Below are 21,200 nucleotides of genomic sequence, written 5' to 3'. Positions count from 1 at the left end.
TTGGTCGAGCTCTGTAAGGCTACATCACCACAGTGTCGATGCATTCTGTTTTCAGTAGGTTTTTTTAGACACCACATTTGTTCAGGTTTATTAAAGGGCTGTGACATAGCAAGGCAAGAAAGGGAGAGAGGGTGAACAAGAGGGCATCCTAGTTCACAAGGTTCACAATCTCTGAGACCGTCAGTCTTCTCTGACTTCACTGTTACTTCTCTTTGGCAATCAGATTCTTTTCCCTTGTCACTTTATCCCAAATTACACCTGCTTATTCAGTTCACTGAATAAGCACTGAATAAGCTTCCCTTGAAGAAGAAAGTGTGTGTTACTGGACATGACAAGCTAGCTACAAAACCAAGCTGTAAACCACTGGAGTTAATTACACCTTTTGTCTGTTTTCACAAGGACTGTGTTCACTGTGTATTTTGACTTTTTGATGCCTGGAATATGGGTGTGATTCCCAACATGTCCAGTCATGTTGAACCATGTTAACTGTGTGTTGCACCCACCAGCATTAAGAGGCACAATGAGTGTGCATGTTGTTGAGGCCTGTTATTGGCCTGAGTCTCTCTTTAGGCTATGTGTGTAAATGTGTGGGTGTGCAGACAAGGTGAAAGCAATAGCATGTTCATGCTTCTTGCAAGTTGTGTTGTAATATGGCTTAGTCCACAGATACAGTTCCTACATGTTATATAAAGGGTAGCTACAAACCTTCATTCTATAACTTTCTGCTCTCCCAGCATATTTAAAACTGCAGCTGAGGAGTGAGGAAGGAGGCATGGACTCGTCACTATGTAATGTGCGACGTGGAGGGTCAAAGAGCACAGAGCTCACACAGTAGCACGGGCAGAGTCAAAGCTACTAACCTTGAGAAGCTTCTGTTGAAATTTCCTTTTCTCTGCAGGAGAAATAGTCTGGTGGAGCTCTGACAGTCACTACAAGCATGTTTATGTCCTTTTGAGAGAGTTACTGTTTGGGCTAGCAGCACCATACAAAAGGCTCTGCTGTGTGTCTCTCTCATCTCGGGAGTGTCAGAAATGTAGCACCACTGTTTTTCATGCTTAAAGTTACTGTTTGTCAAACCTAAATATATATCTATGAGCTGCTGCTCATAGATGTCCCATGGTCAGGGTGGAAAACCATGCTGGAAAAAAAATCTACATATTTGTTCCTTTACTGGGATGACAGTGACCTTTCAATAAAAAAAAACTGAACAAGCAACTAAGTTGCATCATGTTTTCTCTCTCATATTCACAGATGATTTTAACTGCAGCTGAGGTTGAGTGCATGTAGGAAGGAAAAACGGGAGCTACTACCATCACTACATTTCAGCAGCTGATGGCCTGCTTTTACTTGTCTGCCAGCTCTGCTTTGTTTCCAACATGTCCTCCCATCCCCCAGCTTGTGTCCAATCAGTAGCTGTCCCTAAATAAAATTAATCCAGAGGGAGGAAGAAGGAGCTTCAAAGGCATTCCTCCAGTCAATTTTGGGAGTGACTGCAAATCCCCAGGTTCCCTCCTGCCTCCATTTTCAATACAAATCCTCCCTGTGTAAGTAAAAGCTTCTCACACTTCACTATCACACTCCCTTCTCCTAAATCACCTCTCTGACCTCTGCCTATCAAGTACAACATACTGTATCTCTAAGGAGGACATTTAAAAACTGGTTTTACAGACACCCTCTTCAACCTGTCAATCTTGACAAAAACTGGGACTTTGAGTGATTTGAGAAAACAAGAAAAAGCATGCCATGATGGGCTCTTTAGGATCTTGTATCAACATGCAATAAAATGGATAAATAAAGGAGATTCTCTCATTGTGATAAAACTGATTCCAATTCTGATTTAATTGCAACTATAAAATCCCCACAGACAGATCTTGCAAAAGCTAAATATCTTCATTAGAATTTATATCACTTACACTAATATTTTCAAGGAAAGAAGAGCAGCAACAAGAAACAGTAAACCTAATTAGTTAAGTCCCATTTTAAAGTGTTGTGAAAACAAGGCCAAGTGTAGCAGTCTGCTCATGGATTCCTACAGGAAGAATAACAAGTGCAGCACCTGTGGGTCAAAAGAAAAAACTTTAAAACACAAGTATTAAAAGTACCAGAGAAAAAAAAAAGTCCTGCAGAAGTGGGTGTAGGTGTGTGTCAGCACTTTCAAATGTTGTACCACAAAGCTGCTGAAGCAAAAAAGGAAGGAAGGAAGCAGAGGAGGATGAGAAATAATGGGCATTGAAGGGGAGGAGGAAGAAGAGAAGAAAGAAATTGTAAGACAAGAGGAAAGGATATAAAATAACAAGGCTAAATATATAACAAATAAACTAATATAATACTGATAGGCAGCACAGACTATAAAACAAAGCCTTTAAAAATGAATATGAATCAGACTTTGTTTTACAATAAGCCAGAGCATTCCTGGTAATTAGGAAGGAATTTCTTATATGTGGCTCTCTCTGACGTCAATCCTGTACCTTCCCAGAGTTTGCTTTCTCTTCCCCAGTGCTGTGAATGTTTAGTGTTAGGCTGCTTTTGGCAAAGCTCCTGGATTTGGGTGCTAGGCGAGGGTTAGCAGTTAGCAGGGAGGGTGTGGTTTCTTTGCTTGTTTAAAAAGCAAGCATGGATGAGTATGGTAACCTTAGTTCAAGTATTTGGTTCTCCTGTGCTTCTGCACTGTTTATGTGTATGTTAGCGTTTGCCAAATCAGCTGGAAGGGTCAAAAAGTTTCAGATAATCAGAGCACAATGGAAAGTCTGCACATTTTGAATCGACAAAGTCTGGATTGCACTTGTGTAATCTAACAGATCACCTCAAAAATAAATATTGTATAGCCATGACCCTTTGCAGGACTGCGACAGCTTGTGTTTCTATAGACTTGGAGTTAACTTCTGACTGGCAAAATGTGCCACGATGACAGGGGTATAGAAACGGAAAAAATAATTGAACAACAATAGATCAGGGTAGGTTAAATGTTGGGTATTAGGGTTGAGAGTAGGCGTTTTATTATAAAAATATGTTTTAAAGTAATACGTTTCTGGTTCTCAATCAAGATATTCATGTTCTCAGCTAATATTTCTCCACTGTGAAATGATGTGTTATGACCAAATGTGAGCACTGGGACATACTGTACATCTAGCTGATGACAGCCAGCACTACCATCAATAGGCTAAAACAGTCTCCCAGTGATATCATTTGCAGCAGCCATCTGTTTTGTACTGTAATCTGAGTGGCTGCTGAAACTGAGACAACAGCTGAAAAGCAATCAGTTTGGAAATGTGTATGTGTGTGTGTGTGTGTGTGTTTACGTGCTTTAGGCCTGCATTCGCCAGCATGTCACACAAACCGTTTACTATGGAATTACAGAGCAATCTGATGCTGAGTGGATTGTGTTGTCATTGTCATTATTATGATTATCCATCTTACTGAGCTCTGTGATTTATACTATATCTTTCTTTTAAGTGTCCTCTTTGCACAAGCACACAGTATCACACTACAGCTGAAATGCATGCCTGGATAGACACATTTTTACCTAAACAATAAATAAATTAAAAACAGGCATCATTTGTAAATTTTCCACATGAACAAAGTTGTTATCCAACATCTGGAAGGAGCCACACAAAACACAGGTTCAACTATAATTACAGTTTTGAAGTTGAATGCATCCAGCAACCAATAAAATTGATATAAATAGGACAGATGTGAGGTCACCGATCTTGACCTTGACCTTTGACCACCTAAATCTAATCAGTTCATCCTCGAGTCCAAGTGCATGTGCGCTACATTTGAAGAAATTTCCTCAAGGCGTTCCCGAGATATCGCATTCACAAGGATGTAGGACAGATTGGATGTGACAGCATAATTTGTCTTTTGACCACCAAAATCTAATCAGTTCATCTTTCAGGCCAAGTGGGCACGTGTGAAAATTTTGAAGACATTTCCTTAAATTGTTCCTGATATATCATGTTCACAAGAATGGGCTGGGTGGACGGATGGACGGACAACCTGCAAACATTACACCGCTGGCACAGAGGCATAAACAATGGTAAACATATTCAGATATAATTGTGTTGTCTTATTTGAGACACAAAAGCCCTTTTACTGTCAATATATCTGACTTAAATTGGCTTAATAACTTTTGACAAATCCATTTAAATTGTTACACATCTTGAATATATTTTGGCCATTATGAAACACAGAAGAAACGCCAGTAAGTCCTTCACTGATCCATCCTCTCTCTCTACCAAATGTCTATGGGAACATGCCAACTGTGAGGATACTTGATTTGGGCTTAGTTTATTTGTTTTCCCCCCTCTCGATGTGCCTGGTGCAGGTTTGCATGGGCTCCTTCGTTGAGCCTTGTGTGTGGATTCATAGCTCCCATGCCATCTGATGTCAACAAACTCCTTCAGCAACACAAATCCACTCCAGTAACTCTGTTAAACCCATCAGCAAGGATACAAAGGACAGGCAAGTTTCACATGTTGATAAAAACTATAGAAATCACTCCAAATACATCTGTTATTAACAAATATTAAACTGCTCCGTAACACATTAGGTTTCAATGCAATGTGTGAAGAAATGTGTGTAAAAAGTCCTTGATGTTTACAAGATTACTGATGAAAATACAGATCAAATGATATATATTTTAAACATTTATATAGAAGCATTAGTTTTGAACATGCAATATATCTAAACATATCTGGATGATTAGTAGCTAAAGGATCCAGATGGGACCGTGTCCAATCCCTTTCTGTCCAATTTGAAGGATGCTTTCACTGTTCAGAAAACTTAACTAAATGAACCTTCAAGGTCAATTGCTGCACTAGTAAGCAGTCCATTAGCCAGCTCATCTTTCTTTAAACTGCTAGGATATTTGGGGAGGTGGTGAGTGTGTGTGTGTGTGTGTGTGTGTGTGTGTGTGTGTGTGTGTGTGGCTGGGGGGTCTGAGATGACAGAACTGTCAACATGGGCCTCTGACAAGGCAGAGCACTGCCATTACTTTCATGTGAGAGGATGGGTTAATTATAAGATTTGGTTTCTAATATGGAGGCTTTCAGAGGAAGTGCAGAGCTTATAACCGCTAATTAGACATAAATCGTTTGACTGAAGCAAATGCAGGGATGTGGGGGAGGGGTGGGGTTGAGTAAGATCAGGCTTTGTCTGTGGAGGACATCGTGCCTTGGAAGTACAAATTGTGAGCTTTTGAGGCCTTAACAGCATCTTCATTCAAAATGATATTTTGAAAATTGATTGCTAACAATACACAGGTATATCATAGTATTCTGGGCAGTGTGATGTAATTTAATGACTTTTTCATAAAAAAACATCTTCATAAATGCATAATTTGGTGGGAGAGCCTTTGACTGCTGAAGCCATTATGCAGCTCTTGCAGTGTCTCTGCCATATTAGCACCTGGGGGACTGATACAATAAGAAGAGCAGTGAACTTTCTTGACAGATAGAAACATTTAGCCTAGCCTCAATACCTCCACAAGTGCTGTGCTTTCAAGTCCTCTCACACTGATCTCGATGCTTTCCCTCTTTCGGAAAGATGTTGTAGCCTGAGACATGACATTGCTTGTGAATAGTAGCAAACCTAGACTTTCAGCCACACATCTGCAAGATCTCGGTCAAAGGGCGAGAAGCTAGTGAACTGTAAACAATGCAGAAAGCTCGTACCAAGGGCATAGGTTTGGTCTCAACATTGATAGGGACACAACATCCTCCAAGTGCTCAAAGCGAAAAAAAAAAATGGCCAACCTTATCTCTTAATCTTTCAGCAGGTAAAGGGGGAGCTACGTTTGGGTAGTTTATGAATGTAACACTGAGGATTTTGTTTTAATAATCTGGTCCAAAAAAGTAACTAGAAAATATTTTAAAATACTAACTTCAGTTTTAAAACACGTGTAGTTCAGCAAATGTTTGCCTCTAAAATATAATAAAGTATGAGGTAACAGAAAATGGAACTACTTAAATAAAATACAGATACCTCAACCGTATTTATGGTCAGTACTTGCAAATGCACTTTCCATCACTGCATATCAGTGTTATACTGCTAATGCAAACAACATTTTCTACTGAGGTTTCTTCACAGTAAATGTATTTAACTGCAGGGTGGTTGATGAATTTAATGCTTTAATGTAATTTCTTCTGAGGTTTTCTAGTGGGCGCTCATTTGCTCAGACAGATTATATCAGTATTCAAGCATTTATAGAACAGTCAAAATGTTAACAGGCTAGATTTTATACATTTCTGTATGTGATTTTGGCCAGATGAGCCATTTTGAATAGTGGATCTGAAATGGATCCAGATCAGATGAGCAGCTTCATGAACAGATCCAAAGCAGGTCCGGCACTGGTGTGCTGCTTAATGAAAAGATCTGAAATGGATCCAGAACAGATGTCACTTCATTTCAACAGCTATGGGGTGGGCCTGGACCAGGTCTGCAGATCTGCTGCAGTGTGCAAGTGCATTCCAATCCAGACCCATTTTGCAGATCTGCCACAGAGTCAGTAAAAAAAAAACAACTATCTACATTTCGAGAAAAGAATTATGAAATATTGGCAGAAACACTACTGAAAGCATCAGTGAGCAGCCAAGCTTGCCACAGATTTTAAGTGGCTGAGATGACAGTAAGATGACACAGGCAATGAAATGTCAGGATATGAGTCATACTAATGAGGCAGCGACTGAATAAAGGTAGAATAAACCCCTCTGGAACATTCTTACACTAACTAATATATTAACAGTATGACTAAACACACTACAATTACAGTCTTTGACTGCCAGATTTTAAAGTACCATTTCATGAAGTGTCACACATGACAGCTTCTCTATTCAAAAGGAAAAAATGAATGGGCCTTTGACTGTGCTTGCCCTGGACACCTATACAAAGAGTATATTCTCATTCACTATCAGACAAATTCTGACCCACAAATACAAACACACACACAATCATTCACTGCCTATGATTGGCTCAGACCCTATGCCAATGTTCTCCCCCTAATTACAATTAAAATAGTCACGCTTGTTTTCATGGAGCATAAGCACACTAAAGTTGAGAATGGCTTACTTGTTTATTGTGGTCAGGATGATAAAGGGGCCTTCAATAACGAGGGCCTATGCCCAGTCTGACCTGTACCAATGGAGTCAGAAGCTCATCTCCGACTGTAGCCAGAATATTAGCAGATTGGTTCCACATGCATCTAGGAGCTAAAAGCCTGTTGGTTTAAACCCTGGTACAAGTTCTTTCTACTGCAACATGAACAAGGAAACTAAATGCATCATTGTAGTCTTCAAAGATCCATACACTGCAGACCAGCTAGGAATAACTAAATATATTATGTCAAATGGGCCCAGCACTAAAAGAGTTTTAACTAGACAGCAGTCAGAGAGCACAAACCTCTTGCAGCTCAGTTTCCCCATAATGTCATTATGTCTAAATGCAATGTTCCCATGTTAGTTTGACCCTCATAAAATAGTTCCTTAATCCTTGCCCATAAAAACCTATCTGTAGCATTTGGAATGACACTGATATCATTAGTAGCTTGAAAGTTATTGAAGAAGGATTATATTTCACTATACTGTGATTTTCCTTTAGGATGTATTCCTGATCTATCTTGGTAAGTTTTGAAGATGCGTGGAATCTGGTGACACCTGACCGAGTCAGCAGAGCTTCTGCTAGAATTTGATCTTAGCTGCACATCTGTAGCATTATTGGCTGTCTCACAGTAGAGGGTGAATGCCCAAATCAAACCCAATGGGACCCATCGATACCCATGGATTGGGGTCAGGTTGGGGCCGTTAAGTCCATGGCAACGCTATTCATAATCTTATATGCAAGAGGGCCATACTAGAAAAGCACCACACAAGCTCAAATGTGTTGGGCTCGGGTCAGGTTTGGATATAAAGTACAATATACTAAAGCATCACTTGTAGTGAGCTTCCTCAGAAAGAACTAAATTGACCGTTTTGTAAACAGATTAACATTTCTAATACTAAAATGATAAGACTGATTAACATCTGTTGCTTCTCCATTGGTAATTTTAATCGCATGTACACAGTTCTGACATTGTACCTGACTTATCTGATGTCAATAATGCCTGTAACATGACTGATCGAGACATATGCAGGGTATTTTTTATTTTGCATTGCTCAGGGTCTGTTTCCATGTGTTCCTCTGTGTGCTTATGCCTAATTATCGTGTGCTCATTTGGTGCCAGGAGAATGATTCTGAGCAAACAGCTAGTGGCGTGTACCTCCAGTCTCCAGAAACCTCTCTCTTGTCTCTGTGCTTTAAAGCTGGTATTAGCTATTAGCTATGCACTAACCAATGTTTAGCCTGATCATGATGATCAGTGAAATGTCAGGAGATTACAGAGGTTATATTAAACAGTCATTTTGCTGGAAATATAAATGTTTGTAATAAATATCATTGCAGTCCATACATTCGTTTGAAATATTTCACTCTGAAGGAAAGAAGTCAATCTGCTGATAATGGCATATTAAATGCCAGGGATCACCAGAATCATAAGGATATGGTACTTCATGCCTTTATCCTGCTGACAGTAACTCCAAAGAATGAAAGCCCACCATGAAAAACAGCAACAACATTGTGTATTAACAGCACATAAAGTTACATTACGCAGGCCACTAAAGTCTGGGTGATTACATCATTTGAGCAATGTAATGACAGCTTTTAGATCACTGCTGACCTGATTACATGGTTTTAATTTCACTGGGTAATGCAACAGGCTGCACTGATGCTGTATGGATGTAATTCTCGAGACATCATCACTGGGCAGAACCAGGTTGACACTGTGCATGGCAAGCTTAAACCAAAAGCCAGAGTTAAAAAAAACTCCATACATAGTGAAATGGAGTTTCCTCCTGCTATCAAACCTCCTAGAGTGGGTCTACTGTCATTTTCATTTGACAGATGAATCAACTCCAGTTATAATACTGTTGGGCTTGTAGTGGACTCTGATGTGGTTTGTTTACTTGTGTTTTGGAATGAGGCTACTCTGCATCTGGTGTAAACAAAAGTGGATGGGGCCCCATTAGATCCATGCTTGCTACAAAGTGCCCTCTGTTGATGTGTGAATACATTTCTGAGAAAGAAAAACACTGGATGGGGTGTACAAGTTGTAGCTATTAATAGTGTCTAGAAATAGTTCAAAAGTCTTTCCCTCCTGTCTGCTCTGCCACTAAACATTTTTAACATACAGTGGCTTCAGAAAGTATCCTGCCTTTTATTCTGTGCACTGTCAGTTCCAAAAGTATTCAGACCTTTCATTCAGGATGTCCCATTATTCATGGCAGATCCTCTGAAGCTCCGCTGGATGTGAAGTGTCACAATCTGGCCACTCAATGACAGTCAGAGAAGCCACTTCAGTTTTGTCTTGGCTGTTTGCTTCAGGTCACTGTCGAGCTGAAAGGTGAACGTCACCCCATTCTCATGCCGTGTGCACTCTGGAGCAGGTTTTCTTCAAGGACCTTACTGTATTGGCAGCATTTATCCTTTACTCAGTTCTGTACAGTTTCCCTGTCCCTGCTGCTGAGAAGCACCCCCATAGCATGATGAGGCCACCACCATGTTTCACCTTAGGGGACGGTGATAGCAGGTGATGATCAGTGTTTGGAAGTTTGCCTTCTTTGTTCTCATACTGCCATACTACAGGCATACATGGCAAAACAATTCCAGCACGTACTTTTAAAAAGTCCTACCTGCCATGCAAAATTACTAAAATATTTACAAGATGGTGAATTTCAACCAGTCACAAGCAACAGAAATAAAGCCTATTCATGTGAATAGATATCTATTCAAGGCCCCAGCACCCTACAGGGTACAAGTGTCACCTTGTGTACCCAGTGTGCCCCCAAAAACTGTCTAATTGTTTGCTCCACACACGCCTCTGAGAGTGCATCTTTGTCAGGTCAAATAAACATTCCCACAGAAGGACCCGTGTTTGCGTGTATTACATGATGTGTCAGCGTTTGCATGCGAGTTAAACACTTGCTGTGTGGACTGTCATTGCACGGATGCTCATTAGAGTGTTAGCTCCCAGTGCAATCGTGGGAGAATGACAGTAAGCCTGATAGACGCCAACACAAAGACAAAATCGGAGTTGGGGTGACAAAGAGGACATAGTGTAGCCCGAGAAAACTATCAGTGGGATTTCAGTGAGCTGCAGGAGAACAGCTTGTAAAATGAGGGAACACCTTTGCTTTACACACATTTACTAAATTCTACATTTTACAAAACCACAAGTAACAGTGAGTCATATTTTTATTTATCAGGACTGTTCACACCGGCTCATTTATGTAGCCAACAGGAAACTCTACAACATACCGTTTTTGTTCCATTCATCTAACCGGCTTCTGAAAGCTGAAGAAATGAGCTTGCTATGTTATGCTAATGAATGAAAGCGAAGTCTGGTAAATTGCAAATGGCAAACCTTTTGACTGATGGCGAGTACCGCTGAGCTCAGTGGTCTTGCATAGATTTCTACAGCAAGGTTTCTAAGTGTACACTCTGCATGTAGGCTGCTGGGAACAGTGACACAGTAATCCTTTCCTAAGGCGTACAACTATACTGGATATTATTATATTATATTTTAACAGAAGATCCATTACATATTCTAATATGAGCTGCTACACAGCTCTGCATCCTGGAGGTGTTGATTCAGAACAAAAGCTGACAAACCTAGAATATTAATGGAATATGTTTGGAGGGTTTAAGGACACTGAACATAAGTAGTCTCCATTTTATAACAAATGCCTGTCATTTGCCATCAACTTCCAAGCTGCTTACTAACTTACAGAATCAGGTAGGCTCCCCCCAAGAAAGATTTACCATTCACTTGGTTTTTCTGAACCCCAAATGATTGAGTGCACTAGTTTTTCTTCTCAAATATCAAAACAACAGAGATCATGTTTTATTTCACAAGGCAATCATCTTTGGTCGAGCTTAAATAATAAAAACCCCATCCTGCATAGAGCACAAAGTAGACATGAAGCCATTAGTTTCATTTTACCATTTGTCCAATAAATTAAAGGGGAATGTTCACTCAGTTTAATCTTTATTTGACCCATTTAATGTCCAGAGCACTTTGCAGTTCACTCTCTGAAACAAAAATTTGATATTTCAACTATCCAGTCACTGGTCATTGCACATCCAAGCATGTTAGCGTATTTCACAATGATCCTATCTCACGTTTTTATGTTTCCATTACAGGTGAGACACAAAAAAGTATCAAATAAAAAATAAAAAAACCCACACATAAAAATCTGCAGGCCACAGGAGAGGAGTAACCAGTAACAAGGACTGAAAGGAAACAAATCTACCAAAACTTGATTTCTTGGAGAAAAAGTATTAATATAAAAAAAACAAGTAAACTTTTTTCTTGTTAGTTTTATAACTTGGATCACTGGTACATTTTGACTTTAATAGATAATTATTGTTATTGGGTAGAAAGTATGTGAGGAGGAATCTTAACTGTTATTTATTTAAAGGCTGTTTACTAAGCAGGCATGCTTTAAAAAAAAGGCTTTCAAATTCACCACACAGTCACACATGCAAGCTGCCAAGTACAACCACAGGAGTCTACCGCTGGCAGCTAAGTAGCTCCAGTGGAGCAGTAGGAGTTCTGAAGTCTTGCTGAGTAAAAGGCTCTGAGAGAGGAACATAATATGTTCACTTACACAAACCTGATTTCCCCAGCTGAATCAGAGTTATAAAGACACAAAACTCCGGCCCTGAAATCCTCTTTCTCAGTCAAACTAGTCATACACCATTTGGGGCATATTAGGTCTAGTCTCTTACAGACTGAAGCCCCTGTCAGACATGGTAGCTGTGAATTTACAGGCTACATGTAGACGTGTAGCAGTTGCTCTTTTTTGCCGTTCAGACAGAGCTGCTGTGCGCAAAATTTCCAGTAGGACTTTGTTCAACCATGGCAGGGCCTGGCCGGGCACAGCCACAATGTTGCAGGTGATATTCGACATCACACAAGACAAACACACTGCAAAGCTATTTACCATAAATATGTAGTTATTTCTGCATAGAGGATGAACGGTTCTCTGATTTTCATGTCAAACCAGTTTCCAGCCATTGTGCATTAGCTCAGGCTGCTAAACCGTATCATCTCTGTATCAGTTCAACATAAACTACCAATGTTACGCTCTTTTTACATTTGTGCCCAAATTTCACCAAATTAAATTTTGTTTAATCAGGTCCATTAATTCATTGAATTTTACATATGACTTTTTGTGTTATATTTCTTGTTACACAGGCCTAACTGTAGGTTGAAACAAATCATTTCTTATGAAAAAGCAAACATTGTTCTTTGGTTCTTTGACATGTAAGGCTACGGCTTAAGCTAAAAGTGAAATACATGCAGATTTTTCCCCTTTTTTGGAGTGAGTGGAGTGGGATGCGATCTGAGTTGAGCGCTGAGCGATAATGAATGGAGCTGCCTGTTGTGAGTTTGAGCAGGGGAGTGCAGTGGGCGAACAGCTCCATCGGCAAGGAGCGGAAATTCTCACTGCTCCGCTCTACTCATATGCTTTGGCCAGGACCTGCATCTCTAAACAGTCACACTGGCTAAGTGAATACAGATTTGCAGGGGATACCTATCGCAGCCAGCACAGCAGCTTCAAGGGGCATTTCATGCATTTTTTTGTACACAGCGGCATACAGCGTTTCAGGGTTTATCCTCGGATTAGTGGCTGGAAAAGTTCATTCTGCCCTGGAAGACCCAGGGTGCACAGATTGTGTAACCACTGAGAACATCTGAGTTTGTTTTGTCCATAAAAGCAGGAGGATTACAACTTCAGAGACCTACTGACACACCGCCCTCTTCTCCAGTTTCCATGGTCAAACACATTCAACAGACTGCACCTCTCAGCCAGAAGGGAAACTCAACAGTGCAAGAATTCTCTAGTCCTACTATATCTGGGCTTTTTTTTTCTGCACAGAGGTTTCAGGCAAAAGTGAACACTTGCATCTCTCTTGTACTGTGAGCCTGGCAGCAGATGTGAGTCCTTATGAGTTCATCTTCAAGATCTTGTGCATTCTTAATCTCAATATGTATTAAAGAGTGGACATCTGGGCTACACTCTTCTGTGCAGCACCATCAGTTGTCACTACTGTACCTTAATGTGACCTCAAACACAAATGTTATACATGGATCCTTGTCTACAGTCATACTGCCTTACTGAGTCGTATTAGTTTTTCCCCACAAGGAAACGGTACGTGTTCAAAGCAACACCTCTTTATGGGCATGTGTGCTGAAAGCCAGAGTAAATAGCACAAAACAGTACATACAAAAGATATGTTATCACTGTAACCAGTGTCCTATTGCCAAGCTTACCTACCAAATCATCCATAAAATCATTATAAAATTAGTGGTGAAAGAACAAAAAAAGAAGACTGGTGGATCCTTGTTAATCTGAAAGAAAGGTGCGCCACAATTTGGACACGTAGTTCAATTTTCAGCTTTTCTTCCAACAGAAGCAAAGCTTTGAATGCTTAATAAATTCTTTCATTGGCTAAATCGCACATATTTCTTCTGATAAGGAGACCACCTGAATGGAATCTGCTGGGAAACTGTAGAAAGACAATGAGGAGGTAATCTTAGCTTCCATTGTTCTCTTAACAAGACTTCTGTTTAGTTTGGTTCAGCTCTCATTCCCATCCATCTTTCCGTAGAGGACAATTTTGCACAGCGAAGGAAAAATAAGAACAATAACATTTCTGCATAGGAGGGAGTGCTAGTGTGTCCTTTTTGCTCATTGGACAATCATTAGATAGCAGCAGTGACTATGAGCACAGCTGCAAATGTGCAGACGTACAGATCAAATGAACAGCATCACTCTCCGCAAAACCCCTCAACCTCTCTGAATAACCTCTTAGACCCGACTTCATTTTGTCTTACCTTGGTCAACCTCGGCCATCTTTAGACAACTTTCTAAACATTAAGCCTAAAACATATCATTTAACTCCACAAGCCAAAAGGGAAAACCCTGTGACAGTGGCCCCTATAAGTGAGAAATCATCACTGTGGACCAGCGTAGCCCCCTTTTTGAAGATAGTTTCACTTGCCAGTGGTACGGCCCAAGACTAGCCAGTCTTCTAATCCAGTGCAGGCTTTTGATAGCTCCAACTGTGAGTCCTTATTACAGCTGGTGATTAAAACCAGGAGACAAAAAAGACAGAGAAGGGAGAAAAGATGGAGAAGGAAGAGCACGTAAGAAAATAAATATTATTCTATACTATATTTTCAAAATCAGAGTATAAACTATACAGCAAATGACTACCTCTAAATGACCTCTAAATATATTAAAATCAAAATGTGATTATTTATTACAAATGCTTGAAATTTACTTTAAAAAAGGAAAAACTGAGCAAACATGCACAGATGTCAATAACATATATTGTATTTTATATCTGACAAGACTCTGAAAAGGCTTAAAAATTACAACAGTGTATTTTTGAATCGGCACAGTAACAATAACGTCCTCAAAGTACAAAAACAAAAACAGCCATAAAATTGACTAGGAAATCAAAACAGTGAATATCGCAGCTGTAAAAGAAGGAACTTTAATCTTGGCTAATGACATCACAGACCTCAATCAAGTCTTATCTGGCGTTTGCTATTTACACTCCACTGTCGTTTGTTAAGCATTTATTGTTCTGTCTGTCCTCTCAATCTTTTGCTCTGTTTTCTCTCTGATACTGAGTAATCTCTGGGATGAAATCTCCACATGAATAATTCAAAACCATCTGTCAGATATCAACAGTCTGAATAAGACTCAGAAAAGCGAGGAGGTGTCGATTCTTCTATTTATCTTAAAAACCACTTCTCACAGCGGCCCCCAGCCTGTACATCAATACTGGATAGCTGCAATGACTGACGGAAACACAGCTGCAGCTCTACACAAAGTCACCAGCTAATCTAAAAACTGCATAAAGATCATGTGTTTCCTTTGACCCATGCCCTTCTGGGGTGTGTTGCATGGATTGTAAGGTTGTGAATTAATCTTAGTAGGGGTGTAATGGTTCTGAACACCAAAAATTGGGAACCAAACGTCCACGGTCCCACCTCCCCTTCAGCAATCTGTATATTTTGTAAATATGAGCTAGCGGCTTCTCTCTGTGGTGCCTTTTGCCCAAGGGTGGGGCTCAGCTTCTCCACACACACACACACACACACACACACACACAGCAGCTGAGATGCTGGAGAGGAGAGAGGCTGGAGTTAAACTAAAATTAACAACAGCTATGCTCAGTTCTGTATGTGCAATGAAATCTAGGTGAGTTAAAAGCCAGTAGTCACACACCTGCTAAACATGTGTAAACTTGCAGAAAAGTGATAAGTTCAACTTTTCCACACAAAAAAATGGCATTAGCTTTCTTTTTTGGTCAGACCGTACAAGGCTCAGAGGGGCTTAACAAGTTCTACCAGGACTCCAGCAGCAGACAGCCCCTTGCTCTGTTTGTGTTCCAGGGAGGGGAGCCGCTCTACATGACGATTTATTGACGCAAGATCCCCCTCAGCCAGGACCTGCCACTGACTTCTGCTGCTGGAAAGAGGATGGGCAGGAGGAGAGGGACAGGAGGGTGGGGAGAGTCTTGCTGGGATGAGAGAGTTTGTCTGTGTGTGTGTGTTCTAGCTCTGGCTCCAAGGCCATAAATCCAGTTCCAAAATGCCAAGTAGCATGTCAACATGCCAGGCTTTTGCCACCCAAGTTTAAGTCAGACAAAAGGCCCTTCAGTGCTCTAAAATGGTGGTTTGAGAATAGGAAATGATGATTAGTCATATATAGAAAGGGGATTAGCAATACTGCACAGACTGGAGGGCAACAAGGAGAAAATGAACAGCTAACAGGAGGTGAAACTGAGGAGTGAAGGCTTTGTTCTTCATTTCAGAGTGCCTCAAGGTGGAGATCAGACAGGCAGTTGAAATGTTCTGGCTTAATACAAAATTTCAACAAAACTATCTCTCACCTAATTTTGGTCTTATCTCTAAACTGTTGTGGATGGAAGGTTTGGTTTCATAAGAAATGTCTTTCCCAAAACTGCGATTATCTTTAGCCATTAACTGACATATTGTGGGTGAGTATGAAAAGGTTCCCTCCCGGAAACAGTCCAAATGAGATTTTGATGAGGAACATAAACATATTGTGAAAACAGACAGAGCATGGACATGGTCAGAATAGCAGGAAAATAAAAAAGAGAAAAATATGGCCCACTCCGGCGTTCTGCTTATATAACATTGTATTTAAGAAAAACAATCACAAATAACTTCACAGCTATCCAGACAGCCTGAAACATCCTTTCTGATGCACACCCTTCTGGCTAGGACTCAACCACGTCTCTACCAACAGCTCATGAGGAAAAAAGGTGATGCCAGCAACCCACATTGTGCCACACAGGCCCAGCAGCACCACAACAATTAATCATTGCACAGAACAGGACTAAGACAGCCAAAGCCTGATGGGTAGGGGAGGACACACTTGGCCTTTTGTCCATTTGGGTCAGCATTTGAGAAAGAGGAAGATCCAAATCTGCATCACGGTTGTGATAATAGAAAAGAAAAGGGAGGATTGCCTGTGCTACATAGGTACCTGTCGTTGATTAAGGTCAAGCAACCAACTGTGAAATATAATTTATGATCAGTAGAAAAACAATTTAACTCTCAAACATGGGGAGACTTGTTCAACTGACATTAAAAACAAAAAGCTGAAAAGTAAATAGCACATTTATACAGTGTACACTATGGCTGCAATTACATTTAACTCCAAACAAAATGAAAGTAATGCTATTAAACTTGAATTTGTGGTCAACTGTCCTTAAATAAACCCATCAGCACTGTGCAAACCAAACAAGAAGACAGCGAAAGAATCACAGAGATACCAAGCAATGTTAGCAATAACTTTTAGTTGAAGTAGTAACTTCAGTCAGCGACAGTAAGACATACTGTGTTGAAGGGGACACCTATAGTAGAGAGGAATGATGTCTAGAAACAAAGCAGCAAACAAGAGATGCAGAAAGCAATTACAGTTACAAAACAACAACAACAGCAAAAGAAAACTGTCACTTGAGGCCAGGGAACCACACTCCTCCCCTGTTTTTTCACTTTCTTTCAAGAAAATGTTTCTGAACTGCTAAATTTAGTTGCAACTGCCTTTTGTTGTTGCCTGATGTGATGACATGTTCACTACCTGAACTCAAGATTGTGGGGTTGCATCATGACTATAGAGAGCTACAGTCCTGTGCAAAAGTCTAGGGCTGCACTTAGATTTGTTTTTTAGCAATGTTATGATGACTCTCTATATTTATATATCAGAATACAACTAGAAAATACAGGAAATGTGTAGACAGTATTACAAAACACAAAAATGTGAGAAAAAAATCTGCAGCCAAACTGGATACTCCAGATGTGGTATCCAAGCTGTTCTAAAGAAATATGAAGAACCTGGAGAGGTCAAGGACAAACACAGGAGTGGAAGACCAAGAAAACTGTCAAAATGTCTTCAGTGAGAGACCAGAGGAAACCCAGTGAGGACCTGGCTCAAAAGGCTGAGGCATGCAAACGCTCGCAAAGACCGGAGTGAAGATCAGTGGAAAAGAATCTTATGGGGTGAATCGAAGGTTGAAACGTTCGGGTCCAGTCATCAACAATATGTGGGAAGAAGAGTTGGAGAGAGGTGGAAGAATGAGTGTAGCAGCCTTCAGCGAAACATGGTGGAGGGTCTGTCCTGGTTTCAAGACTTCAGACAGTCTCCCCAAAAGAATTCAAGCTGTGCTAAGTACAAAATACTGACTTTGGACTGTAGAGGCCATTTGGGTCTGAACATTTAAAATTTTTTCATTTGTAATTAACATTACAACCTTGCTAAAACAGAAAAACTAATGGTGGACTAAGACCTTTTCACAGTACTGTGTGTAAAGGGCTTTTCTATCAAGTCAACATTTGCACCTCCCAAAATGCAATCCTTACTAATCGACAACATGAAAATAAAATCTGCCTGTAATTACTCAGGTTTTACTTCAGAACCTCAGTGAATAACTTCAAACTCTTAAACAATATGACAAGAACATCTTGTAATTACAATTATATTTTCTGCATTAATTGCTTTCTTGGCAACAGTGACTTTTTGGGGTGAACACATGTAAGTCAATTAAATAGACAATAAAACGATACTTGGACTGACATGTGCCCTGCCTTAAGCACCACTGCTGTGTCAACAATGCACCATGCTGGTGCATTGTTTTCTTAAACACTATTTTCAACACAAAAGAACAAAAGAATAAGCTGTATGTAAATTCAGCACACATCACATAATCATAGTCACTAAAGCCAAATGTTGCGTTTACTCCGGTAGCAGAAGGCTTTCCCATGTCAAAGCAACTACACGTGCACAGAAAAGGACAAAGGAGTTCGATCTTACCTGGTTGACAGTGAGAGTTCATTGTTGTGGTTGTTGGTGCCAGGCAGACTTGACAGGGGAGGAGAGGTCAGTGGTGAGGGTGTCAGTAGTGACCACCATGTGCTCTCTGGTCACGATGGTGCGGCCAGGTGGAAGCGCCAGGCTAAGGAAGGCCAGAGGGGAGGTGCATCTCAGGGCTTCATCACACTGAGCCACAGGCAGAAACACTTCAACGGTTTATTGTGGCAGGATTCTTTCAACCGAACAGTCAGGCTGGGAGAAGTACCTACACAAAAAGTCATTTTCATATGAAAGTGACATTCCAGGTGCAATTTCTAAGATATTTTCCAACAAATTACAAACTAACAGGGAATATTCTAAACCAACAGTCATCACTGGGTTGATGTTTTATTCTTTTGTTTGATGTTGGACACCAATTTTAAGTGTAGTAAATATGCTGAAAAATATGACTATTATTAACAAAAATCATACGAATTCTTTTGGGCAAAAAACATAGTGATCTGAAACAACTCTGGCTTCCACCAAGTTTCATTTGAAGCCTCTGGGTTTATTAAAGAATCACAATATGTTTACATAATTTGAATGTGACGGCTAGTCCTGCAAGTCACTGTCAGCACTGTTACAGTACTGCACCCAGTCACACAAATCTACTGAACTTAGTCTAACAGCTCTATAAATGATCAAATTTCTGTAAACATGCATTGGTGTTCTTGAGAAAAATGTCACATTTTATTAACCACAAGTAATAAAATGTACCAGCTTCTAGTCACATTAGAAAGATTCCACTTTCACAGCTCACATGGTCAGCTAGGGAAGTGAGTGCATTAATAAAGTCACTTCCCTATAGTAAAACCCAGACAGGAGCACAAACACAGGTCTCCTGAAGGCTGAGACCCACCTCAACATCAGTAGCTGATGAGAAAGAGGAAAGTACTTTTCTGTCAGGCGTGTGTGTGTAGTCAGAGCTGTAAGGACTAAGAGACACACAAGGACACCTCTGGCTACCCAACTCTACCCTGCATAAACTAAACCACCTTGGTCACATCTAACAGGTGTCAACAGAGCTGAACACAAACAAGCGGTAATGAGAGCTGCAGTCTGGTTGTAATGAGATAGTGGGTATTTGCTGCCTTTCTCTCTCAAATAAATAGACACAATCTCTTTGCTGTCGCTGTTACTTTAAAGCTGTTGTACTGAAACTGTCAAATGAATGAGTTCATTGGAAAGAGGGTGTAGACGGTGCACGGCCAAATAAAAGCTCATGGAAACCCATTACTGCTGGGAATCTCCAGGGTGTTACTTCGATTATCAGGAATTATCAAGAAAAAAAAAAACAGGACATTAAGTAAATGAGAGATTGTAATTATGACAAAGTACTGTGAGTATTTCTCATTCACTCTAAAGACATAACTACATGTTTTCTGACACCACCAGCCTGTAGTTTGGGGCACTGCCCTGCTTGAGCTGTGCAGTCCTTAATATTTCTTTCCTGTGATTTCACTTTTGCTGAAAATGAAGAATGTACAACACTGCAGATATTTTTACTGCACTGCAGAACCATAAGATGCACCACCTGCACCACCGCCAACTGGCACTTCACATCAGATGGGATTTATTGCTCTCGTGCAGTAGCGTCTGAATCTGGAACCATTTCATGGCGCTTGACAGGAATACAACTCTCATGACCCCTTAATGGACTTCATTTCCCAAGCACTCTGAACACTGCCGGGAGTAATCACAATGGCATAAAAATAACATGTGGTCAGATAGTGAGCAGTAAACAACAATTAAGAGACCCCTTGCATAGCTCATGAAATGAATCATTGAAAACGCATTTATGCCACGAAGACAGCTTCAGCTTCTGAGCCCTAATTGACTATGAATTATTCAGACGGTGAGTGGGATTAGCAGCACTGCTACTGAATGACATGCTCCTGATTTTTCGTTGTTATTTGAGTACTGGGTGTTTACAGTGAGCAGTACTGTACTAGCATGCAAAGAAAACATCTACAGTAGAAGCTGGAAACTCCAAAGGGAGAGCACCACATCTCGCTGCTAGCAAGACAGAGACAGAGTATTAGGCTATAATGTTTAATTAAAGGCATGACTGTGTGAAAATGAACCCACCTTCTGTAAAAGGAGGGAGGCTTAAATCAGTGTGACCCAGGTGAGCACCAGTGAGTCCAGTAAGGAGGAGAAACAGGGCAGAGGGCAGTGAGTGAGCACACGATTAAGAAGAGAAAGTGAGGGTCTGCAGTAACACAACCTTTTCTGCTGGCTGTTTGCAAATGAATATGGCCAGCTATGACCGCGGGACATCACATCAATCAGATGTTGGCTGCACATGGACAGGTTGACTAGATGTGAAGTACAGGCTTCAAGTGGCACAGGGGGATCATTTGTCCTGTTGATAGTGTTCTGACAGCCTGGGGACAGTTGTGTGTTCAGTATGACCTGACAGCAGCGGTGGATATGGTAAGGATATAGATGTTACCATTTTACCAGAGTTAGCTGCTTCAGTGTCGCCTTCACTTTCACACACGAGAAGTCACTGCATTCTGTTTGATGGGCTGGTCAGTCTCAACCTAAAATCTACCAAAACATCTTCAACAACCTACATACGTAGTTAATTGGGCTCAACCATGACAGAAACTTAGGGTTCGCTTTCAGCTTGTTCAACACAATTTGCATAACATGCACTGTATGACTGGTCTTTAGCAGGTTAACTGTGGGCAATGCAGTGAAGACGTC

The 21,200-nt window shown here is 40.6% G+C and overlaps 1 protein-coding gene across 1 annotated transcript in view; it reads right to left on the bottom strand.

The window, feature by feature from the left end:
* The window catches only part of hdac4 (histone deacetylase 4), a 102,747-nt gene that overhangs the window by 73,523 nt on the left and 8,024 nt on the right, over positions 1 to 21,200 (bottom strand). The window contains exon 2 of the mRNA XM_020611062.1: positions 18,450 to 18,714. Coding sequence (XP_020466718.1) covers positions 18,450 to 18,471 — 22 coding nt within the window. The 5' untranslated portion in view covers positions 18,472 to 18,714. The remainder of the gene's footprint in view (positions 1 to 18,449; positions 18,715 to 21,200) is intronic.

This window comes from Monopterus albus, unplaced genomic scaffold (assembly GCF_001952655.1).
Source record: "Monopterus albus unplaced genomic scaffold, M_albus_1.0 scaffold109.1, whole genome shotgun sequence".
NCBI lineage: Eukaryota > Metazoa > Chordata > Actinopteri > Synbranchiformes > Synbranchidae > Monopterus > Monopterus albus.
The sequence above is the reverse complement of the archived record's forward strand: the minus strand, read 5'-3'. Positions and strand labels throughout refer to the sequence as shown.